The following is a 22886-nucleotide window of genomic DNA, read 5'->3' as shown; positions in this document are numbered from 1 at the left end:
GCCATAGCCAGAAAGTTTTTCTTCCCTGAATTCATATAAAATTTTTTCTGGCTTCTTCCCTTTTCCTAGTCCCTAAACCACTGCCATTTTTTACATATTTTTTTAGCAACACCCTGCTTCCCTTTCCTCCACTAAAATCCTGTTTACTATGTGTTTTGCTGCTACATCAAGATACCTGAGTCTATGTAATTTATTTCAAAATATAACACTGACCATGAGATGGTAGCTCACTCCTGCAGTCCTAGCTACTTGGGAGGCTGAGATTAGGAGGATCTTGGTTCCAGGCTAGCATGGGTAAATAGTTCATGAGAGCCAATCTCCAAACTCACCAGAGCAAAATGGACTGGAGACATGGTTCAAGAGATAGAGCCCTGCATTGCAAATACAAAGTCCAGAGTTCAAACACCAGTCGCACTTGAAAAATTATATACACATATATGTACATATACATGTTTCCTCATATTTCTGGAGTCTGGGAAGTGCAAAATCATAGCACCAGGAACCAGTGAGAACCTTCCTATTTCACCCTCACATGCAATGGAAGAAAGTCAAAAACAGCAACTTACTTCCTCACGTACTTTTTAGTGCAGCATTAATCAGTTTACGAGAACATAGTCCTCTGATCTGAACATTTCCCCAAAGTGGTTATTTCCCAATACTGTTGCACTGAGGTTAAGTTTGGAAGAAATACTCAAAAGACCATAGCATGGGACTCCATGTTGGTTTCAGGTGAGAATCTGAGCTCGAAATTCTATTTCCGACAAGTCTTATTTCTTGTATATGACTGCTGACACATACATTACTCTCTGTTAGGATAAATATCCCTCATTCTGTTACATGTCTTGGAGGATTGGTTTATGTTCTAGTGTTCTTTTAATTCCACTTGGACTTTATTGTATAATCTCCCTGTGGCTTCTCAGCTGTGATTAATGAATTGTGACAAAACGCATTCTATGTGAATGCCTGGGAAACTCATGTTCTCCTATGTCTCCCAAGAGTGGAGTCCCTCTGGTAATTTAGGATTGTGTGATATAAAACAGAGAATATGTGGGGCACATGCTCTGAGGTAAGTCCTACAATGGGCGTGGAAACCCCTATTAGGTGGTGTGTATTCCGTGGGCACTGTTCTCACTGGTATTTTATTGAAAGTGATTCTGATATGTGCTGCTCCAATTTTACTGAAAGGTCAGATACAGCTAGTTGGTATATCCCCACTGGTTTTTACTGTTGTGTTGGTGGTTTGGGGCAGCAACACAACAATAAAAACCATTGGGAGTTGAACTCACGTCCTCCCACTCCTTTGAGAAAAAATATGCATTTGGCATCACTTCCCAATGCAGAGTCCAGTAATGCCTCCTGGGCAGCGCTCTTCCACTTGAGCCATGCCCCAGTCCTTTTGCACTGGTTATTTTTGAGGTAAACTTTGCTTTATCCTCAGGATGGCCTGCTGTGTGACCTTCCTTTTGTGATTCCCCATAAAGCTTGGATGACAAAGATCTTTCCAATCTCTGCCTCCCAAGTAGCTAGGATTTCCCTTAGTTAAAGCATACACCAGAGTACCAATGAGATGAGGTTGTGACGCCCTTGGGGTAAATTACTATCAGTTAAGTTGTTTGTATATCTGTTAGGCAGAGCACCGGCCTAATGGACAAAAAGTCCTCTGTTTGATCCCCAGGACCATAAAGGGGGTGGGTGGGAGAAGAACTACTGAAGAGTACAATAGACAAAAAACACAAACTAGAGTGCATAGGAAAAATTTTTTTAAATGGAAATAATAAAAGGGTATAAAATGCAAGAAGGGAAAATGACAGAGAGGAAGAAAAGTCCAGTTATAGAAAAAAATAATGAAAAAAGATAAAAGGAAGTGGGCAGCCTCTCTTACGACCCCTCCCACCTCTGGGGAATCTACTCTCCCACTTTATACTTTCAATCTTAAAAACTATCCTGCTTTACTAACAAACAAAAAAAGATAAAAGAAAAACTATGAGAAATTACTAATAAAGATAAAAGAATAGATAGGGAAAAATCATCTAGACAAAGTTCCTCTGGGTGGTAACACTTCTTTTCAGGTCTTCTAAGGTTGGAATCTGCAAGGAAGATTGTCTATTACTCATGCAAGTACTTCTAATTCATCTCAGATTTCACCAAATAATCTAAAGCAGGCTGTAGACTGCAAGTCACCTTTCTCACTGAACATGTTAGGAAAATGCTGATGACACCCAAAGAATTTTCTCTCTGGAGTCTTTTAGGTTGCATATTCAGCTCTGGCATATGTCAGATTGCAGGGCACACTTCTTGCCAACCAAGGTTTGACAGAAGGTGCACATTCCATGCAGGTGTAAATGTACCCTGAACATTTTCAGACTGTGTGCTTAGGAATATTACCAAAGCCCAAACTTCCATGCATTGCTGGAGTTCACCAAGGGTACGGAGAACAAATGAAGCACCCAATTCTGTAATTTATTTGAAAATGTAAATCTCGCTGTGAGATAGTAGCTCACTACTGCAATCCTAGCTTCTTAGGAGACTGAAATCAGGAGTATCTTGGTTCCAGGCCAGCATGGTACATAGTTCATGAGACCCAACCCTCATATCACCAGAGCAAAATGGACTGGAGACATGGTTCAGATAGACATTCACAAAGCTGTCTCCAGACTCCTTTTTTTTTCCCTTTGATGAAGCTGAAAGTGTATTGCATTTAAACGGGATTTTTTTCTTCTTTGATGAGACAACAACAGAACTACTACTCAGACATCAACACTAGGACTGTATGCTGAAGGACTAACACCAAATCTATTAAGACTGAAAGTTTATTTCATTTGATCTCAGGAAATTTTATTATTATTATTATTATTATTATTATTATTATTATTATCCTCTCTCTTTCTAATGCCTGTTTAGCTCACTATTCATTAGTACACTATCTCTCCCTGTATATTTCTTTGGCTCTGTGTTTTCTTTCATTTTGTTTCAATTTTTTCTCCTTTTTTTATCTTCTTTGCTTTCCGTCTCCTCTCACCCTTCCATTGTAGATATCACCATTGTTAGTATTATAGCTAGACAATACTGAATTACACACAGTACAAAGACAGTAAAAATAGCAAGGGCAATGATGGGAATAAGGAAAAAAGAGGGAAACCATTTCCCCCTCAATAATAAGCACAGGACCCAGAGGGAAATGAAGAAAACAGATGCCTGGATCCAGACACTAAAAAAATGAAGTTAAACTATGCCAAAGAACCCAATGGAGCCCACAAGAACCACCTGAAAGAAGAAATCCTGCAAGTGCTCAATGAAAATTTTATAGAGATCATACTGGATATGGTGAACCAAAATGTACAGGAGACACTCAAGAAATTCCAAGACAACGAAAATAGAGAATTTGAGAAAGCACAAGAAAAAATAAAAGAAACCATAGAAGTACTGTATAATGACCAAAGTAAAACAAAGAACATAAGTAGATAAATGAAATCAGGCTGAAAACAGACAACATTGAAGAGAAAGTGCCTCATGATATGGAATACCTCAGAAAAAAGAATGAAATGGAAATGAAAAACAAAATGGAAGGCCAATCCAGCAGACTAGAACAAGCAGAAGACAGAATCTCTGAACTTGGAAATGAAATGGTAATTAAAGGAAAAACTGAAGAACTATTAAACAACTCAAGACCTGTGAAAAGAAAATGCAAGAACTTACCGATTCCATCAAAAGACCAAACCTCAGAATCATGAGCATTGAAGAAGGAGAAGAGGTGCAATCAAAAGGAATGTGTAATATATTCAACAAAATAATAACAGAAAATTTCCCAAATCTAGAGAAAACTATGCCCATACATGTACAGGAAGCCTCCAGAACACCAAAGAGACCTGACCAAAATAGAACTATCCCACAACATTTTATCATTAAAGCATCAAGTACAGAGACTAGAGAAAGAATATTGAAGGCTGCAAGAGAGAAAAAAACAAATAACATACAAAGGCAAACAATCAAAATCACAGCACACTTCTCAACGGAAACATTAAAAGCAAGAAGAGCTTGGGGTGAGGTCTTCCAGGCACTGGATGAAAATAACTTCAACCCTAGGATATTCTACCCAGCAAAACTATCATTCAAAATAGATAGAGCAATAAAAGTCTTCCTTGATAAGCAGAAACTAAAACAATAGATGACCAGAAAGCCACCACTGCAAAAGATTCTTCAAGGAATTCTGCACACAGAAAGTGAAACCCAACATAACCATCAAAGGGCAGGCAGTACCAAACTACATGAAAAGAAAAAGCAAGAAAGTAGACAGGAACATCGATTTAGCTACACACAATCAAATCCTCAAACAACTAAGACAACTAAATGACAAGAATCACCACATACATATCAGTACTAACACTTAATGTTAATGGACTTAATTCCCCCATCAAAAGACACCCTTTGATGAACTGGAGTAAAAAGGAAGATCCAACAAGTTGCTGCTTACAGTAGACCCATCTCATTGAAAGAAATAAGCATAGGCTTAGAATGAAATGTTGGAAGAAGATTTACCAAGCCAATAGCTCCTGAAAACAGGAAGGAGTAGCAATAGTTATCTTGGACAAAGTAGACTTAAAACCTACATTAATCAAAGGACATAAAGCAGGACATTACATACCAATAAAAGGGGAAATAGACCAAAATGAAATAACAGTTATCAACCTATATGTACCCAATTTCATCAAACACACCCTGTAAGACCTAAAAGCATATATTAACTCCAACACAGTGGTATAGGGAGACTTTAACTCTCCACTATCATCAATAGCTAGATCACCCAAACAAAAAATAAATCCTAGATCTAAAACATACCATAGATCAAATGGACCTAGTTGATGTCTAAAGAACATTTCATCCAACTTCTACACAATATACATTTTTTTGCAGCAGCCCATGGAACCTTCCCCACAGCAGCCCATGGAACCTTCCCCAAAATAGATCATATCCTAGGGCACAAAGAAAGCCTCAGCAAATATAAGAATATAGAAATTATACCATGCATTCTGTCTGATCACAATACATTAAAACTAGAACTCAGCAACAAAAATAAAGACAAAAAACATGCAAACAGCTGGAAACTGAACAACTCAAGGCTTACTGAACAATGGGTCATTAATGAAATAAAAGAGGAAATTAAAAGGCTCCTGGAAGTCAATGAAAATGAAACACAATCTACCAGAACCTGTGGGACACAGAAAAGTCAGTCCTGATAGAAAGTTTATAGCCATGAGTGCCTACATTAAAAAGATTGAAAGATCTTAAATCAATGACTTAATGATACATCTCAAACTCCTAGAAAAATTAAGAACAAGCAAATCCCAAAACAAATAGGAGAGAAATAATAAAAATATGAGCTGAAATCAATGAAATAGAAACCAAAAAACAATACAAAGATCAATGAAAGAAAAAGTTGGTTCCTTGAGAAAAAAAACAAGATCTATAGACCCCTGGCAAACCTGACTAAAATGAGGAGATAAAAACCCAAATTAGTAAAATAAAATGAAAAGGAGAGCTAACAACAAACACCATGGGGATCCAGGAAATCACCAGAAACTACTTTGAGAACCTATATTCAAATAAATTTGAAAATCTTGAAGAAATGGACAGATTTCTAGATACTTATGATCATCCAAAACTGAACCAAGAGAACATTAGTCACCTGTATAGATCTATAACACAAAATGAAATTGAAGCAGCAATCAAGAGTCTCCCCAAAAGAAAAGTCCAGGACCTGATGGATTCTCTGCTGAATTCTATCAGACCTTTAAAGAAGAACTGATACCAACCCTCCTTAAACTGTTCCACAATATAGAAAGGGAATGAAAACTGCCTAACACATTTTATGAAGCCAGTATTGCACTTATCCCAAAACCAGGCAAAGACACCTCCAAAAAGGAGAACTATAGGCCAATCTCCTTAATGAACAGTGATGCAAAAATCCTCAATAAAATAATGGCAAACCAAATTCAATACACATCAAAAAGATTATTCACCACGACCAAGTAGGCTTCATCCCAGGAATGCAGGGGTGGTTCAATATATGAAAATCAATAAACATAATAAACCACATTAACAGAAGCAAAGACAAAAACCACTTGATCATCTCAATAGATGCAGAAAAAGCCTTTGATAAGATCCAACACCATTACATGATAAAAGCTCTAAGAAAACTGGGAATAGAAGGAAAGTACCTGAACATTATAAAAGCTATACATGACAAACCTATAGCCAGCATTATACATAATGGTGAAAAACTGAAACCATTCCCTCTAAAATCAGGAATGAGATAAGGAAGCCCATGATCTCCACTCCTATTCGACATTGTACTGGAATTCCTAGCCAGAGCAATTAGGCAAGAAGGAAGAGAAGGAATACAAATAGGTAAAGAAACTGTCAAAATATCCCTGTTTGCAGATGATATGGTCCTATACCTTAAAGACCCAAAAAACTCTACTCAGAAGTTTCTAGACATCATCAATAGCTAAAGCAAGGTAGTAGGATATAAAATCAACATAGAAAAATCATTAGCATTTCTATTCACTAATAATGAACAAACTGAGAAAGAATATATGAAACAATTCCATTTAGAATAGCCTCAAAGAAAATCAAATACCTAGGTGTAAAGTGAACAAAGGATGTGAATGACCTCTACAAGGAAAACTACAAACTTCTGAAGAAAGAGATTGAGGAAGACTATAGAAAGTGGAGAGATCTCCCATGCTCATGGACTGGTAGTATCAGCATAGTAAAAATGTCCATACTCCCAAAAGTAATCTACATGTTTAATGCAATTCCCATCAAAATCCCAATGACATTCATCAAGGAGATTGAAAAATCTACCATTAAATTTATATGGAACCAGAAGAGGCCCCAAATACCCGATTTCAAACTATATTAAAAATCAATAGCAACAAAAACAGACAAGAAGACCAGTGGAACAGAATAGAGGACCCAGATATGAAACCACACAACTACAACCAACTTATCTTTGACAAAGGTGCTAAAAATATACGATGGAGAAAAGACAGCCTCTTCAACAAAAACTGCTGGGAAAACTGGTTAGTAGTCTGAAAAAAACTGAAACTAGATCCATGTTATTCACCCTCCACCAATATTAACTCAAAATGGATCAAAGATCTTAATATCAGACCCCAAACTCTAAAGTTGGTACAGGAAAGAGTAGGAAATACATTGGAATCAGTAGGTATAGGCAAGGACTTCCTCAGTGGAACCCCAGCATCTCAGCAACTAAGAGATAGCATAGACAAATGGGACTTTATAAAACTAAAAAGCTTAATTCTTCCAAAATTAATGAGCCAATAAAGAAATGAGCAAGTGAACTAAACAGAGCTTTCTCAAAAGAAGAAATTCAAATGGCTAAAAAACACATGAAAAAATGCTCACCATCTCTAGGAATAAAGGAAATGCAAATTAAAACCACACTAAGATTCCACCTCACCCCTGTTAGAATAGCCATCATTAGCACCACCATTAACAACAGGTGTTGGCGAGGATGTGAGGAAAAAGGAACCCTCTTACACTGCTGATGGGAATGTAAACTAGTACAACCACTCTGGAAAGAAATTCGGAGGCTTCTTAAAAATCTAAACATTGATCTACCATATGACCCAGCAATACCACTCTTGGGGATATACCCCAAGGAATGTGACTTAGGTTACTCCAGAGACACCTTCACACCCATGTTTATTGCACCACTATTCACAATAGCCAAGTTATGGAAACAGCCAAGATTCCTCACTACTGATGAATGGATTAAGAAAATGTGGTATTTACACTCTTGGGGATATACCCAAAAGACTGTTACTCCAGAGGCACCTGCACATCCATGTTTATTGCGGCACTATTCACAATAGCCAAGTTATGGAAACAGCCAAGATGCCCCAGCACTGACGAATGGATTAAGAGAATGTGGTATCTATACACAATGGAATTTTATGCAGCCATGAAGAAGAACGAAATGTTATCATTTGCTGGTAAATGGATGGAATTGGAGAACATCATTCTGAGTGAGGTTAGCCTGGCTCAAAAGACCAAAAATCGTATGTTCTCCCTCATATGTGGACATTAGATGAAGGGCAAACACAACAAGGGGATTGGACTTTGAGCACATGATAAAAGCGAGAGCACACAAGGAAGGGGTGAGGATAGGTAAGACACCTAAAAAACTAGCTAGCATTTGTTGCCCTTAATGCAGAGAAACTAAAGCAGATACCTTAAAGCAACTGAGGCCAATAGGAAAAGGGGACCAGGAACTAGAGAAAAGGTTAGATCAAAAAGAATTAACCTAGAAGGTAACACCCACGCACAGGAAATCAATGTGAGTCAATGCCCTGTATAGCTATCCTTATCTCAACCAGCAAAACCCCTTGTTCCTTCCTATTATTGCTTATACTCTCTCTACAACAAAATTAGAGATAAGGGCAAAAAAGTTTCTGCTGGGTATTGAGGGGGGGAGCGGGAAGGGGTGGAGTGGGTGATAAGGGAGGGGGTGGGGGCAGGGGGGAGAAATAAACCAAGCCTTGTAGGCACATATGAATAATAAAAGAAAAATGAAAAAAAAAATAACACAAACAACAACAACAACAACAAAAAAGAAAATGTGGTATTTATACATAATGGAATTTTATGCAGCCATAAAGAAGAATGAAATGTTATCAATTGCAGGTAAATGGATGGAACTGGAGAACATCATTCTGAGTGAGGTTAGCCTGGCTCAAAAGACCAAAAATTCTATGTTCTCCCTCCTATGCAGACATTAGATCAAGGGCAAACACAACAAGGGGATTGGACTTTGATCACATGATAAATCAAGAACACACAAGGAATGTATGAGGATAGGTAAAACACCCAAAACACAAGATAGCATTTGTTGCCCTCAATGCAGAGAAACTAAAGCAGATACTTTAAAGCAACTGAGGCCAATAGGAGAAGGGGACCAGCAACTAGAGAAAAGGTTAGTTTGAGAAGAATTAACTTAAAAGGTAACACACATGTTCAGGTAAGCAATGCGAGTCAACTCCCTGTATAGCTATCCTTATCGCAACTAGCAAAAACCCTTGGTTCTTCCTATTATTGCTTATGCTCTCTCTTCAACAAAACTAGAGATAAGGACAAAATAGTATCTGCCTGGTAGTGAGGGGTTGGAGGGGGTAAGAGAGGGGCCGGGGGAAGGGGGAAGAAATGACCCAAACATTGTATGCACATATGAATATAATAAAAAAGGGAAAAAAAGGAAACATACGTTCACATGTATTCTTCTCTGAAAAATGCATGTATTGTGACTTCTTGGTGTTTATTATTTCAATATTATATTTTAATGCACACATTAGTATCAGATAAAGATGGCTGCTCCTATTCTTACAATTGAGAAGAAACTAGGCTAATTTCAAATACACAGACACAATCACATGACTTTAGAATTTGCTTGAAGGTTCTATAATAAAAATTATATGTGCTGATGTTTAGAATGATTTTTGGGGAACAACTTGAAATGGTGAGTTTTATCGATACATCTGAGGTATGTAACCCATATTTATATGCTCTCTTTTCCATTTTTCTTTCATCCTAAATTGACAAATTTTCTATTTCAAAACATGTCCCCATGTGAAACACCTGCATGGGATACTATGTGAAATTGAGGTGATGCTAATACCATTTGTCATACAGGGTAGAGAATACCTCGAGTGAGGCTAGGTCTAGAACATGCCCCACAATTTTTTATTTGCCTCTTACATATTCATGGATTATTTTTTATATCGGTGACACTTGGGGTTGCCATCACGGCCTCATGCTTGCTAGGCAGGTGTTCTTCCTGTTGATCCACACCACCAGCCCTGTTTGCTGTTGAGTATCTCCAAGATGGAGTGTCCTGAATTATTTCCCTTCACAACACTTCAACCATGATTGTCCTGAACTCTGCCTCCTCTGTAGCTAGGATCGTAGGTCTGAGACACGAATGGCATTCTTTGGTTTTTGTGACAGGAACTTGCTATGAAGTCCAGGGTATCACAGAACACACCATGTAGCTCAGGTACCTGAAACTAGTGATCCTCCTACCTCAGTTTAATGAGGGTGGTGATAGCAGACCCCTGGCTCCACATCAGTTTTGGTCAAAGACTTTAATTTTTTGTCAGACACTCAGTTCTACACTGTCTTTGTATAGCAGTTTGATTGGAATTTCAGCTCATACATTTTAAGCCAGTACTCCACCACAAGTTCCAGATGCAACTGCTCTCCACAAGCGATGAAGTGATTTTTTCTGTTGAGCTCTATTCGTGGCATGCTAATATCACTCCATGGAATGCCTACAAATATTCCCACAAAACGATGCAAACCATAGTTCCTTTGTTTCCGGATATTTATTATTGTAGATGTGCCAGTTGGTTGCATATGGAGATCCATTATTGGGATGAATATCTAGAATTGGGCTGTTAGGTCATCTGACAATTCAACGTTTAGTTTTTTGGAGAACCTTCAGGCCATTTTCCAAAATGGTTGTATCAAAATTTATTCTCACCAATAGTTCACGTGGGCTGCATTTTTGCTATGTCCGTGTCCTTTCAAATATGTGTCACCCTTTGATCTCTTATTTTGGCAGGAAAGTGGGAATTAATAGGAGGATTGGAGTTCATTAAAAAATATAATATGTGTTACACCCCTGCTATCTTTCAACGATTGAAATTGTGTACCATGTTGGAAAGACGGTGCCTACATGATTCCCCAACATCATAGGGATAACTGATCAGTGACTCTCTAATGCACTAACTCCTTGCAAACATTCTTTATAATTATAATTATTCTGAGAATTATATATTACTGAAAGTGCTGACTGGTTTTTGAGCATAGCCACGTGCTTTTGGGCACAACCAGGCAGGGTTTCTGATGCCTCCCGGCTGACTGATGAACACTGTTTGGCAGAGCTCCCTGCATATCACCTTGTGATCACTTGATAGGCCAATGTTCTTGCACAACAGCAGGTACACCACCTCAACAACCATGATCTCTGCATCTGTGAGAAGGAGAGATGGTGCAGAAGATCTCCACAAGCAGCAATGAGAGAGTATCAGGGTGGGACCAAAACCCAAGTTCAAGGACTGGGACTCTTATGGACTCTGCCCTTGGGATGAACCCCTTGAAGGACACACAGTCCAGATTCCAACAAAATCTGCCTACCTTCACTACTCACTTGCTACTTGCACAAATCCAGAATCTCAGATGTGACATTTGGTTTCACTTTACATGAATCAGAAGGAATGTGCGTGTCGCTACTGCTCTTACTTTACCTATGTTACTTACCTGTCCCAAGTACCCCCTGCACCAGTTAGTTGCACTGCTGTTCTAGAACTTATGCAGTATTTACAAATATTTTCCACAAAGAAGTGATGGTTTATCCAAAATGCTGTCAAACTGTTTCACACATTTGTTGAGTTGTGGCCTCATTCCTGTTCATAGTCCAAGAGAGGAGAAATATTTAAATCGGAAATATTATTCCTTTTGTTTGTTTGCTTGTTCGTTTGTTTGGTTACTTGGGGTACTTGGGCTTGAACTCAAGGCCACCCCTTTAGCCACTGGACCGTCCTATTTTTGTGATGGGTTCTTTCCAGATGGGGTCTGGAGAACTACTTGCCTGGGCTGCAGTCGTACCCGATTCTCCTGATCTCTGCCTCCTGAGTAGCTAGGATTCCAGGCGGGAGCCACAGGCACCTGGCTGACATGGAATCTCCTAGAGGCGTGCAGGCTTTCAAAGTGGAGAAAGTTGATGTCATGTCTAGATTTACATATCCTTCCTGCACGGAAAGCTCCACGTGTGTCCGAAAAGGCTGTATGAGCTTCTGAGGACTGTCAGTGAACAGCACAAAATTATTTCTCAGACAATTGTAACTGAATGGGTCCGGATCTGCGTGAGGAAGCAAACAGCGAAATGGCGACAGGAACGCTTCTTGACGCTGAGCTGACGTCAGAGAGGTGGCCATGGTAACCATTGTGACAACTAGACTTGCAGCCTAGGGATGGCGTCCTGTAGCAGGTTAGTGCCAGGCAGGTTGGGCCACTTGGAGCCGCCAGGCAGGACGGTGGTTTGCGCTGCCTCTGAGGCGCTGATGGGGATGCTGGGATTTCGTCGGTAGCGCTGTCTAGGCGTTTGTCTAACAGCCAGTCTTTTACCAGCAGCTAAAACCAGAATTAAAGGGGACTTCATCCAGGAGTACTGCACCTAGGACGCCCTTTTCACTTAGCCACCGACACTATGTGGAAGAAAATCCAAGTGAATTTTTGTAGCGTTCCCACTTCAGCTCTTCACGTCTCCTGTCCTCTTGCTATGATTCCTAATCCTCTGTCACCTTCAGTATGGTGACTACATGTGTTCTATGATGAAGCCGGGTCCACCCTCCGGAAGAGGCAGTCTCGACCTCGTCATGATTACCGCCCTCAGCTATGCAGCTATGGATTGGTGCGATCATATGTCACTCAGAGCGTCGAGTTCTGCCGATTGGAGGCACGGCATGTAGACTGTCCAATCGGACACAGAAGCAGAGGCCACGGGGCGGGCTTAAGTGATCTGGGGCGGGTTTTAAACTGACAGTCGCTGTCAGAGAACAACTAGGACTTGTGTCCAGGCTGTGTCCTCTGTTGAGGACGTCAGGTGACTTGTCAGGCTCAAGCAAATTACATGGAGGTCGCCCGGCACGCTAAAACCAAGGATATGGGGCGCAGGTCAGCGTCCTGAAGGAGAAGGGCGGCAGTTTGTAGCAAGCGGTTGGCGTCTCCCCACTCCGCGTCGGTGAGTCCTGGAGGGCAGCTGGACCGGGGTCGCCTCTGGCCTTGGAGGTTGGGGACGCGACCTTTAGCGCCTTCTGGCTGGGGGAGGGGCTGTCAGGACAGGGCGCGGGCCTAACGCTCTCCCTACTTGTGGATGACGGGGAGGTGAGCGGGCATGTGGACATGGGAGGATGTGTGGTCCATGCCCACCCCAGGCTGCCTTCCTCCTGTGGGTCCACGCTTTTGTCCCCAACTTTCCAAGTAAGTGAAAAGCAGTCTTCAATACAACCACCGTCACCTCCTAATCCAGCGCCTCTTTGGCCTAACCATCAATCCTGAAACATCCTCATCCCAGCCCATATCCCACAGCGCCGACTTCCCCTTTCCGCAGCATTATCAACGATTCATTGCTCAGGCACAGTTCTAACAGACAGTATTGCATCCTTTTTCCTTTTTCAAAGGGTGCTGAATATTTTTCTGTTTGTGCACATATTTCACAGTAGTGGAAGGCAGAGAAGAATCTCTTGAGCCCTTTTTATTGTCTCTGTGTGTTTTTTTTCTTTCCTTCGCTTTTTTGTCTCCTTGGCACTGGCACCTGATCTGAACATTTGGATCATCTGGCCGTTTCATCTGGCCCAGGGCTTCCTTGTTGACTTTCATCAGGTGCCCACAGCTGCCCTGGTCTGTTCAAACCCCAGTTCAACACAGAAAGTAGTTGCTTGACGACTGAGCCTTACACCTCTGTAGGGATCTGTCTTTCTTAAATGTCTCTGTACATATAAATGCTTCTGTCCCCATACTGAGGTCCTCCTGTGTGTTGTCTGAAATGGTCAGGACAAATTTAATGTTATTTTTCACATGGGAAACCGTAGGAAACATACATTCACATTCATTCTTGAAAATTTCATGTTCTGTCATTTCTTGGTGTTGATTATTTCAATATTATACTTTAATAGTATACATTCATATCAGATAATGATGGCTACTCCTATTCTTACAATTGGGAGGAGTCTATTCTAATTTCATACACACAGACACATTCAGATGCCTTTAGAATTTGCTGTAAGGTTCTTTATGAAAAATGATATGTGTTGACCTTTAGATTGATTTTTGGTGAACAACTTAAAGTTGTGGTGAGTTTTATCTACACACCTGCGGTATGAAACCCAGATTTTTGTGTCCTCTTTTCCATTTTTCTTTCATCCTAAATTCACAAATTTTCTGTTTCAAAACATGTCCCCATGTGAAGCACCTGCATGGGATACTATGTGAAATTGAGGTGGTGCTAACACCATTTGTCATACAGAGTAGAGAATATCTCGAGTGAGGCTAAGTCTAGAACATGGCCCATGTTTTCTTATTTGCCTCTTATGTATTCATTGATTTATTTTTCATATTGTTGGCTCTTGGGTTTGCCATCAGGGTCTCATGCTTGCTAGGCAGGTGTTCTTCCTGTTGATCCACACCACCAGCCCTGTTTGCTGTTGGGTATCTCCAAGATGGGTTGTCCTGAATTATTTCCCTCCACAACACTTCAACCATGATTGTCCTGATTTCTGCCTCCTCTGTAGCTAGGATCATAGGTCTGACACACCAATGGCATTCTCCATTGGTTTTTGTGACAAGAACTTGCTACGAAAGCCAGGGTATTATAAAACATACCATGTAGCTCAGGTACCTGAAACAAGTCATCCTCCTACCTCAGCTTACTGAGTGTGCTGATAGCAGACCCCTGGCTCCACATCAGCTTTGGTCAAAGACTACTCTTTTGTCACACTCTCAGTTCTACACTGTCATTGTATAGCAGTTTGCTTGGAATTTCAGCTCATACTAATTAAGCAAGAACTCTATCACTTGTTCCAGACCCACCTGATCTCGACACAGCGATAAAGTGATTTTTCCTGTAGAGCTCTATTTGTGGCATGCTAATATCACTCATGGAATGCCTGGAAATAGTCCTACATAAACATGGAAACCATAGTTCCATTGTTTCCATGTATTTATCATTGTAGATGTGTCAGTTGGTTGCATAATCAGATCCTGAGGTGTGTTGCCGCAAATGGGCAGGACAGAAAGCTGTCAAACCAGTATGATGAATTCAAGAGCTGCTGAAATTGCGATGCAAGGGCCAAGGGTGCAGGCATTCATTGAAAGAACCGAATTTTTATTAAAAGTTAAGAAATAACCACATACTTACATACTAAAAACTCTATAGGGTGAGGGTCAAAGTCATATCCTTAACAGCCACTGACTCTTAAAACACTGAACATAAGAGCAGGAAGGAGGAGACAAAACAGGATATGTTACTCAACTCATGGTAAGTACACATGATTCAGGTCTTGAATCATTCATTCCCTTACTTGGTCATCAGCCTCTGTCTCTTTTCATTCATGTCTTTGCCCACAGTTACTGAGATGAAGAAATGAATTATTGATGGGCAATAGCAGAATAGGACCATGCCTCTGGATTATGGATCTGCCACAACCCCTGCTTTAGTATTTGTCTTAATGCTGTATTCGTCAAACAGTAACCATTACAGTACTGACACTCTCTTCCTTTGAAATGCCTTCTCATCACATTGACCCTGGCTCCTGTCAGGGTAATTAAGTATTTGCAGAGGCCAGGCACCTGTGGCTCACACCTGGCATCCTTGCTTCTGCAGAGTCTGAGTTCAGGATTGTGGTGTGAAGCCAGAGGGTAAAAACTGTAAGACCCTATCTCAAACATACCTTCCACAACAAAAATTAAAGTGTATACATTGGGACCAAGGTCCATGTTCAAATATGAGGTCTCCTCTGGGATCTGTCTTGAGGCTTCATCAATTCCATGGCCCACAGTATAGACTCCAACAGAATATGCCTACCTTTCCTACCACTGGCAAGCTGGCTTACATCCAGAGTCTCAGAACTTACATTGCTTTTCATGTAACACTACTCAGAATGAATCTGTATGTTGCTACAGCTCTTACTTACCTGTCCCAAGTACCCCATGGACCAATCAGCTGCACTGCCCTTCCAGACATTATTGAAGAATTGCAGATCAACAGTATTCCAGGAAGTTTTTTCACAAGGAGTGAAGGTTACACAGAAAAGGATATGAAACTATTTTCATATTGTCAATACTAGAGAAATTTCATGTCACTCAACCATACTGTCCTATACTTTCCCTAGAGAAAAAAAATCTAAGTTTTTCCTAAAAGGCTGTATGAGCTTTGGAAGGCAGTCATTTAATGGCATGCATTTATATTCTTAATCATTCTGACTGGGCATGACAGCAACAACCCATCTTTGGTGGGCAGCCAAAAAACAGCAAAGGAAAAAATAAAGGAGCCTTAATCCCTTTCTCCTCTGCTTCATGTAGCCGCTAAAACAGTGTGTTAAAAAACCAACGTGAATTTCTCAGGTGAGGGGCAGGGGGGTACAATTTAGCTCATAACATATACCAGCCATGTGGTATAATTGATAATTCCTTCCCAGTTCTGCAGTGAATTGGGTCCTCCCTCATGTCAAAGTCACTGTACTTGCTTCTGTTTCTTTCTTGCTGTGAGTAGTGCTATACTTAACATCACTGTGCCGCCAACTTGCACATCCTGATATCCATTATTGGGATGAATACCTCTATGAAAGGAGTAGGAAGCCTGTAACTGATGGCTCATGCCTGTAATCCTAGCTATTTGGGAGGCTGAGTTTGGATAAAGCTATTTGGATAACCTTTGAGGCAAGCCCAGACAATTAGTTTGAGAGATCCCATCTCCAAAATAACCAGAGCAGTAGAACATCTGTATTGCAAGTGCAAAGCTTAGAATTCAAACCTCAGTACTGAGGAAAAAAAAGAGAAAAAAACCTCAAAAAAGCATAAACACAAACCTGTAGGTGGCTAACACCTTATAATCCTAGCTACTCAGTAGGCAGAGACCAGGAGGATTGCAATTCTAAGGCATCCCTGAGCAAATAGTTCTCAAGACCCTATCTCACAAATGGTAGAAGTGCCAAGTGCCTGTGGTCCATGCCTGTATCCTAGCTATTCAGAAGGCAGAGATCAGGAGAATCGCGGTTCCAAGCCAGCACAGGCAAATAGTTGCAAGACCGTCTCAAAAAAATCACAAAAATCGGGATGTGGAGTGCTTCAAGGTGAAGGCCCCAAGTTCAAGCCCCAGTACCACAAATAAAAGTAGGTGGGGGAGAACAGGTGTGAGAGAAGGGGAAGTATCAGCTCCTGGGACAGGGAAAATTTCCCTGACGTCACTTCTTTGGGGTTCTAAATGACTACTTTCCCCAGATGTCCAAATCTTTCCCAAGATTTGGGGAGGTCTGGTGTACTGTCTCAAAGTAGTAGAGGGTCTGCCTAGCAATTTTGAGGCCCTGAGTTCAAACTCCAGTACCAGCAATCATTCAATCAATAATCTGAAACAACAAAATCTGTAATCTCATGAAGATTTGGGGAAATGTCATCTATTATTTCATTGGATAGGATTTGTTTCTTTATCTTATAACTCTTCTCTGTCATATATTATGATTGCATGCAACTGTGGTCTTTGAATGGCGTCAAAGATATCCAGTATGTTACGTTCATTGTTTCTTCCATTTTTTCTTTGTCATGGTCTGACTGTGATAGTTCATCAGACTTCTCTTTTTTCTTTGATATTCTATGCTCCTTTAAAAAAATTTTTTTGAAGCACTGGGACTTGAACTCAGGGCCTACACATTGAGCCACTGCACCAGCCCCTTGTTTGTGATGGCTTTTTTCAAGATAGGATCTCATGAACTATTTTCCCTGGCTGGCTTAGAACCAAAATCCTCCTGATCCCTGCCTCCTCAATAGCTAGGATTAGAGGTGTGAGCCACTGGCACCTGGCTTCTTTGTTTTTCTTGACCTAGTCTATTGCTGTGGCTTTGAACTGAAGTTTTATTTGACTGATCAGTTTTTGTTTTCCAAGACTTCTGTTTGGTTCTTTCTCAAAATCTCTATTTCCTTCTAGAATTTCTGATTCATATATATCATGGTTTCCATTATTTATCTGCATTCTCCTAGAATTCATTAATCTTTAAAAAGTATCTTTTGAATTCTTATCTGGCACTTCATCCATTTCAATGAGCTTGGAATTCATTCTTAAGAATTACAATATTTAAAAGGTGCCATATTTTTTGTATATGACTGCTGCATATACATTGCTCTCTGTTGGGATAAATATCCCTCATTCTCTTATGTGTATTGGAGGATTGGTTTGTTTTCTAGTGTTCTTTTAATTCCAGTTGGACTTTATTGTATAATCTCCCTGTGGCTTCTCAGCTGTGATTAGTGAATTGTGACAAAACACATTCTACGTGAATGCCTGGGAAATTCATGTTCTCCTGTCTCCCAAGAGTGGAGTCCCTCTGGTAATTTAGGATTGTGTGATATAGAACAGAGAATATGTGGGGAACATGCTCTGAGCTAAGTCCTACAATAGGCATGGAAACCCCTATTAGGTGGTGTGTATTCCATGGGCAATGCTCATTTCAGTATTTTACTTGAATGTGATTCTGATATGTGCTGCTCCAGTTGTGCTGAAAGTTCTGATACAGCTAGGTGTTACATCCCCATGGGTTTTTAGTGTTGTGTTGCTGGTTTGGGGCAGTACTTGAGGATGAACTCAGAGCCTCCCACTCCTTTGAGAAAAAATATGCATCTGGCATCTCTTCCCAATGCAGACTCCAGTAATGCCTCCTAGGCAGCGCTCTTCCACTTGACCCATGCCCCAATCCTTTTGCACTGGCTATTTTTGAGGTAGACTTTTGCTTTATCCCCAGGATGACCTGCTCTTGTAACCTTCCTTTTTGTGATTCCCCATAAAGCTTGGGTGACAGGTGGGTACCACCCATCTAGTCATTGGTTGAAATGAGGTTCTTGCAATGATTTTGTCCAGGCTGGCTTTGAGGCCAGATTTTTCCAATCTCTGCCTCCCAAGTAGCTAGGATTTCCCTTAGTTTAAAGCATACACCAGACTACCAATGAGACTGGGTTGTGACTGCCCTTGGGGTAAATTACTCTCATTTGAGCTGGTTGAATATCTGTTAGGCAGAGCACCAGCCTAATGGGCAAAAAGCCCTCAGTTTGACCCCCAGGACCAGGAAGGGGGTGGGTGAGAGAAGAAACACTGAAGAGTACAATAGACAAAAAACAAAGTAGAATGCATAGGAAAAATGTTTTAAAAATAGAAATAATAAAAGGGGATAAAATGCAAGAAGGGAAAATGACAGAGAGGAGGAAAAGTCCAGTTATAGAAAAAAAACATTGAAATAAGATAAAATCAAGGGGGCAGCCTTTCTTGGAATCCCTCCCACCTCTGGGGGATCTTCTCTCACTTTATACTTTCAATCTTAAAAGTACCCTGCTTTACTAACAAATAAAAAAAAAGATAATAGAAAAACTATGAGAAATCACTAATAAAGATAAAAGAATAGATAGGAAAAAATCATCTAGACACAGTTCCTCTGGGTGGTAACAATTCTTCCCAGGTCTTCTAAGGTTGGAATCTGCCAGGGAGATTGTCAGTCACTCATGCAAGTACTTCTAATTCATCTCAGATTTCACCAAATAATCTAAAGCAGGCTGTAGACTGCAAGTCACCTTTCTCACTGAACATGTTAGGAAAATGCTGATGACACCCAAAGAATTTTCTCTCTGGAGTCTTTTAGGTTGCATATTCAGCTCTGGCATATGTCAGATTGCAGGGCACACTTCTTGCCAACCAATGTATGACAGAAGGTGCACATTCCATGCAGGTGTAAAGGTACCCTGACATTTTCAGACTGTGTGCTTAGGAATATTACCAAAGTCCAAACCACAGTGCATTGCTGGAATTCAGCAAGGGTATGGAGAGCAACTGAAGCACCAATTGGTATTGGATGGGAGGCTTGTGGGGAGCAAATGATTACCTAGTGTCCATCCTAGCAGATCTCCAGATCCCGCTCCTTTGAGAAAAAATATACATCTGGCACGGCATCCAATACACAGGGCAGTGTTGCTGATTGGCTGTACTGAACTCCATTTCTCTCACAGCCCATGAAGCCTAAAACTGTATGGGTGCTTGTGTCAGAGACACTCGCCAATAGCCACAAATGGTTCACATGGCCATGCATCTCAGTAAGTGCAGAAAGGTTGGGTGTACGTAGGAACCCTGCAGTGTGATTCTGCTGGGTTTGGTGATCCCCAGGGCAGTTCATTCCCGAACAATAGGACCTTTCTCCAGATGGCTCTTGGCTATAGCAGTCAGAGTTTCCTCTGAACTTTAATAAGCTTGTTCTCCAGAGCTACCTCATTGTGCAAACTCCAGATCGCCTATTGATTCATTCTTTTTCTGCAATGTGCAGTCTTCTTTACTATGCTGTGATTCTTTCTCTGTCAACTTTAACTCCTCCAGGGGGGAATTCCCTTTCACCACCACAGTGCTAGGTGCCACTAGCTAGGGCATTCACTTGGTTTGCTATGTTCTTCTCCTTAGCCTCTTTAATCAAGCAAGTTTCCTTTTCTATGTCATTGCTTTCCAGAAGCCAACTGCAGGCAATCAGTTTCTATTTTGACATTTTGAAGCCTGACCATTAATATTCATACATTTAAATATACCCATCCATTCCATATGGTGTTTTCTTTTTCTTTATAAGGAAATATGCTGTTCTTACATGCACAAGATGTTTGTGACTTCTCAAGGTGTTCACATTATATCTACCCCATTTCAATGTGTCCTTTATTCTCATGGACTAGAAGGAATTATAATGTGTGCTGTAACTAGATCCAGTTTGTCCTTGTCTTGTATATTAAAGAGATTGTGATTTCTGCCACTACTGTACAAAGCCTGTCAATTTCAGAGTACCTACAGGACCCTTAAACCCTGTCCTCCTTCCTCATGATCTGACTATTAATCCCTCAGTTACTGCAGTCTTGAATAGTGAAGAGTGGTGGCTTTGCATTTCTTTGAGAAAATACCTAAGACAAAAACAAGTTAAAGGAAGAAATTTTTATTTGGGGCTCATGTTTCAGTCCTACTACAGCAGAGATTTTCTTGGTTCCCCATGTGCACAATGTCTCTCAATGGGACTTTTCCTCTTAATTTACCATGTACACATCTCTGTTTGTCTACAATTGTCCATGATTCACCCTTGAAACATCAAAGTTTACTCAACTATTTGCCTAGAAATCTGCCTATTGCTCTTTCTAATTTCTATTGCATAGGAGTGGGCAGTGCTAAAATTTAGGGTGTTTTTTGCTCTGCTGCAGTGATCTGAAGAAATCTTTGGTAGATTTAAAAATCTGAGATATACCTACCTGGTGCTGCCAGGTAAAGGTACAGCACAAAGCCTTCAATTTCTCCTTGCATAATGCGTTTGTGTTGTTGGAAATATTAGATGACACTGGGTTTGGGCAGACCGAGAAGAGATTAAATGTTTGGTTCTGACTAAATATACTGTAGCAGGTAGAAATAGTTGAATTTGGTTTTCTCTGTGTATCTCAAACATGCATCATTCTATCCCAAGTAAATCCCTATATTGAGTACCCTGGCGGACACCCTTAAAATTTATTTAGAAAGTTTTTTCTCAATTGGAAAGACATAGAAAAATAAACATGAGTATGTGATGATGGAATGTTTTCTCTAACAGTATTTGGTTACTCAATTTAGTGATTCTTAGGTATTATATTTTTTCTGGGTAGAGTTTGCTCAGCAAAGTCTTCTTCATGGTGGTCTTCAGTTCCTTGTTTCTGAGACTGAAGATGATGGGACTGAGGAAGGGTGTGAGGACTGTGTAGGTGATGCCCATCAAAGTGTCTCCTTCCAGGGACTGAGGCCCCTTGGTTTTGAGGTAGATGACTGAAGCAAAGCCATAGTGCACGATCACCACTGTGAGGTGGGATGCACAGGTGGAGAAGGCTTTGTGCCACCCTTCAGCTGATGGGATCCTCAAGAGGGAAGTCACAATGAAGGCATAGGAGAGGAGGATGAGGAGGAGGCAACCCAGCATGACTGAGATACACACCAGGCCCACACCCTTGGCCACCACCAGCACATTTTTTCCACAGGCCAAGTTCAACAGAGGTGTCACGTGACAGCCAAAATGGTGGATCTCATTGGGGCCACAGAAGGTGAGGTTGAATATGGCTGTTGTAACCACAGTCCCCATCATGGAGCCACCAACCCAGGACCAGGACACCAGACAGGCACAGCCATGGGGGCTCATGAGCACATTGTAGTGCAGTGGTTGACAGATGGCCACATAGCGGTCATAGCCCATTGCAGTGAGTAAGAAGGAGTGGGTGTAGCCAAATGTGAAGGAAAAGAACATCTGGCAGGCACAGCTCAGGAAGGAGATGGAGTGGTGGGTGGACAGCAGGTCGGCCAGCATGCGCGGGATGATGGCCAAGGTGTAGAAGATCTCAGAGATGGACAGGGCACACAGGAAGAGGTACATGGGTGTGTGGAGGCTTTGCTCACTCCAGATGGTGGCCATGATGATCAGGTTGCCCAGCAGTGTGAACAGATACATCAGGAGAAACAGCAGGAAGAACATCAGCTGAAGATGGGGAAAGGTAGAAAAGCCAATAAAGACGAACTCAGTCACTGCTGAGTGATTGGCTCCTTGCATGGAGGCTGTGCCTGCAGTGAGGTTCAACAGGGAGAGGTCAGCTAGTGGGTTGTAAAGGTTATCTCATTAATCAGGTAGCATTAATTTATTTCCCACCTTTAACAATGCTCTCATCAAATTAGGAAGATGGTACCATTATTTTCATCTCTATCTTGAGTTTTGTTGGCGTATGTATTGAGAATATTGGCATATACAAAGGCTAAGAATATTGCTGGAGGGATGGAGTTGTGGCTGAAGCAGTTAAGCACCTGCCTAACAGGCAAAAAGCCCTGAGTTCAAACCTTACCACTGCCAAAAAATGTTGCTCAGGATGAAAGTATGGAAGTGTCTAATTCAAGAGTTCACTCCAAAAATTATACCTTGCAGTTTTCCTCTACTTTGTTTCCCCTAGTGAAATGAACTCTTTACTGGATGTTTTATCCATTGCTTCCTATGGATATTAGTCCTTGGACCAGGAGCAATTTTATC

General features: G+C 40.9%; 1 protein-coding gene across 1 annotated transcript; it reads right to left on the bottom strand.

Moving 5' to 3' along the window:
- Positions 1–21470: 21470 nt before the first annotated feature.
- On the bottom strand, positions 21471–22418 carry LOC109677804 (olfactory receptor 10H1-like). Its single transcript, XM_074053411.1, has one exon. It carries the CDS (start codon positions 22416–22418, stop codon positions 21471–21473), a length of 948 nt encoding a protein of 315 aa, XP_073909512.1.
- Positions 22419–22886: the final 468 nt, after the last annotated feature.

This window comes from Castor canadensis, chromosome 14 (assembly GCF_047511655.1).
Source record: "Castor canadensis chromosome 14, mCasCan1.hap1v2, whole genome shotgun sequence".
NCBI lineage: Eukaryota > Metazoa > Chordata > Mammalia > Rodentia > Castoridae > Castor > Castor canadensis.
This window is presented reverse-complemented; position numbering and strand designations above follow the sequence as displayed.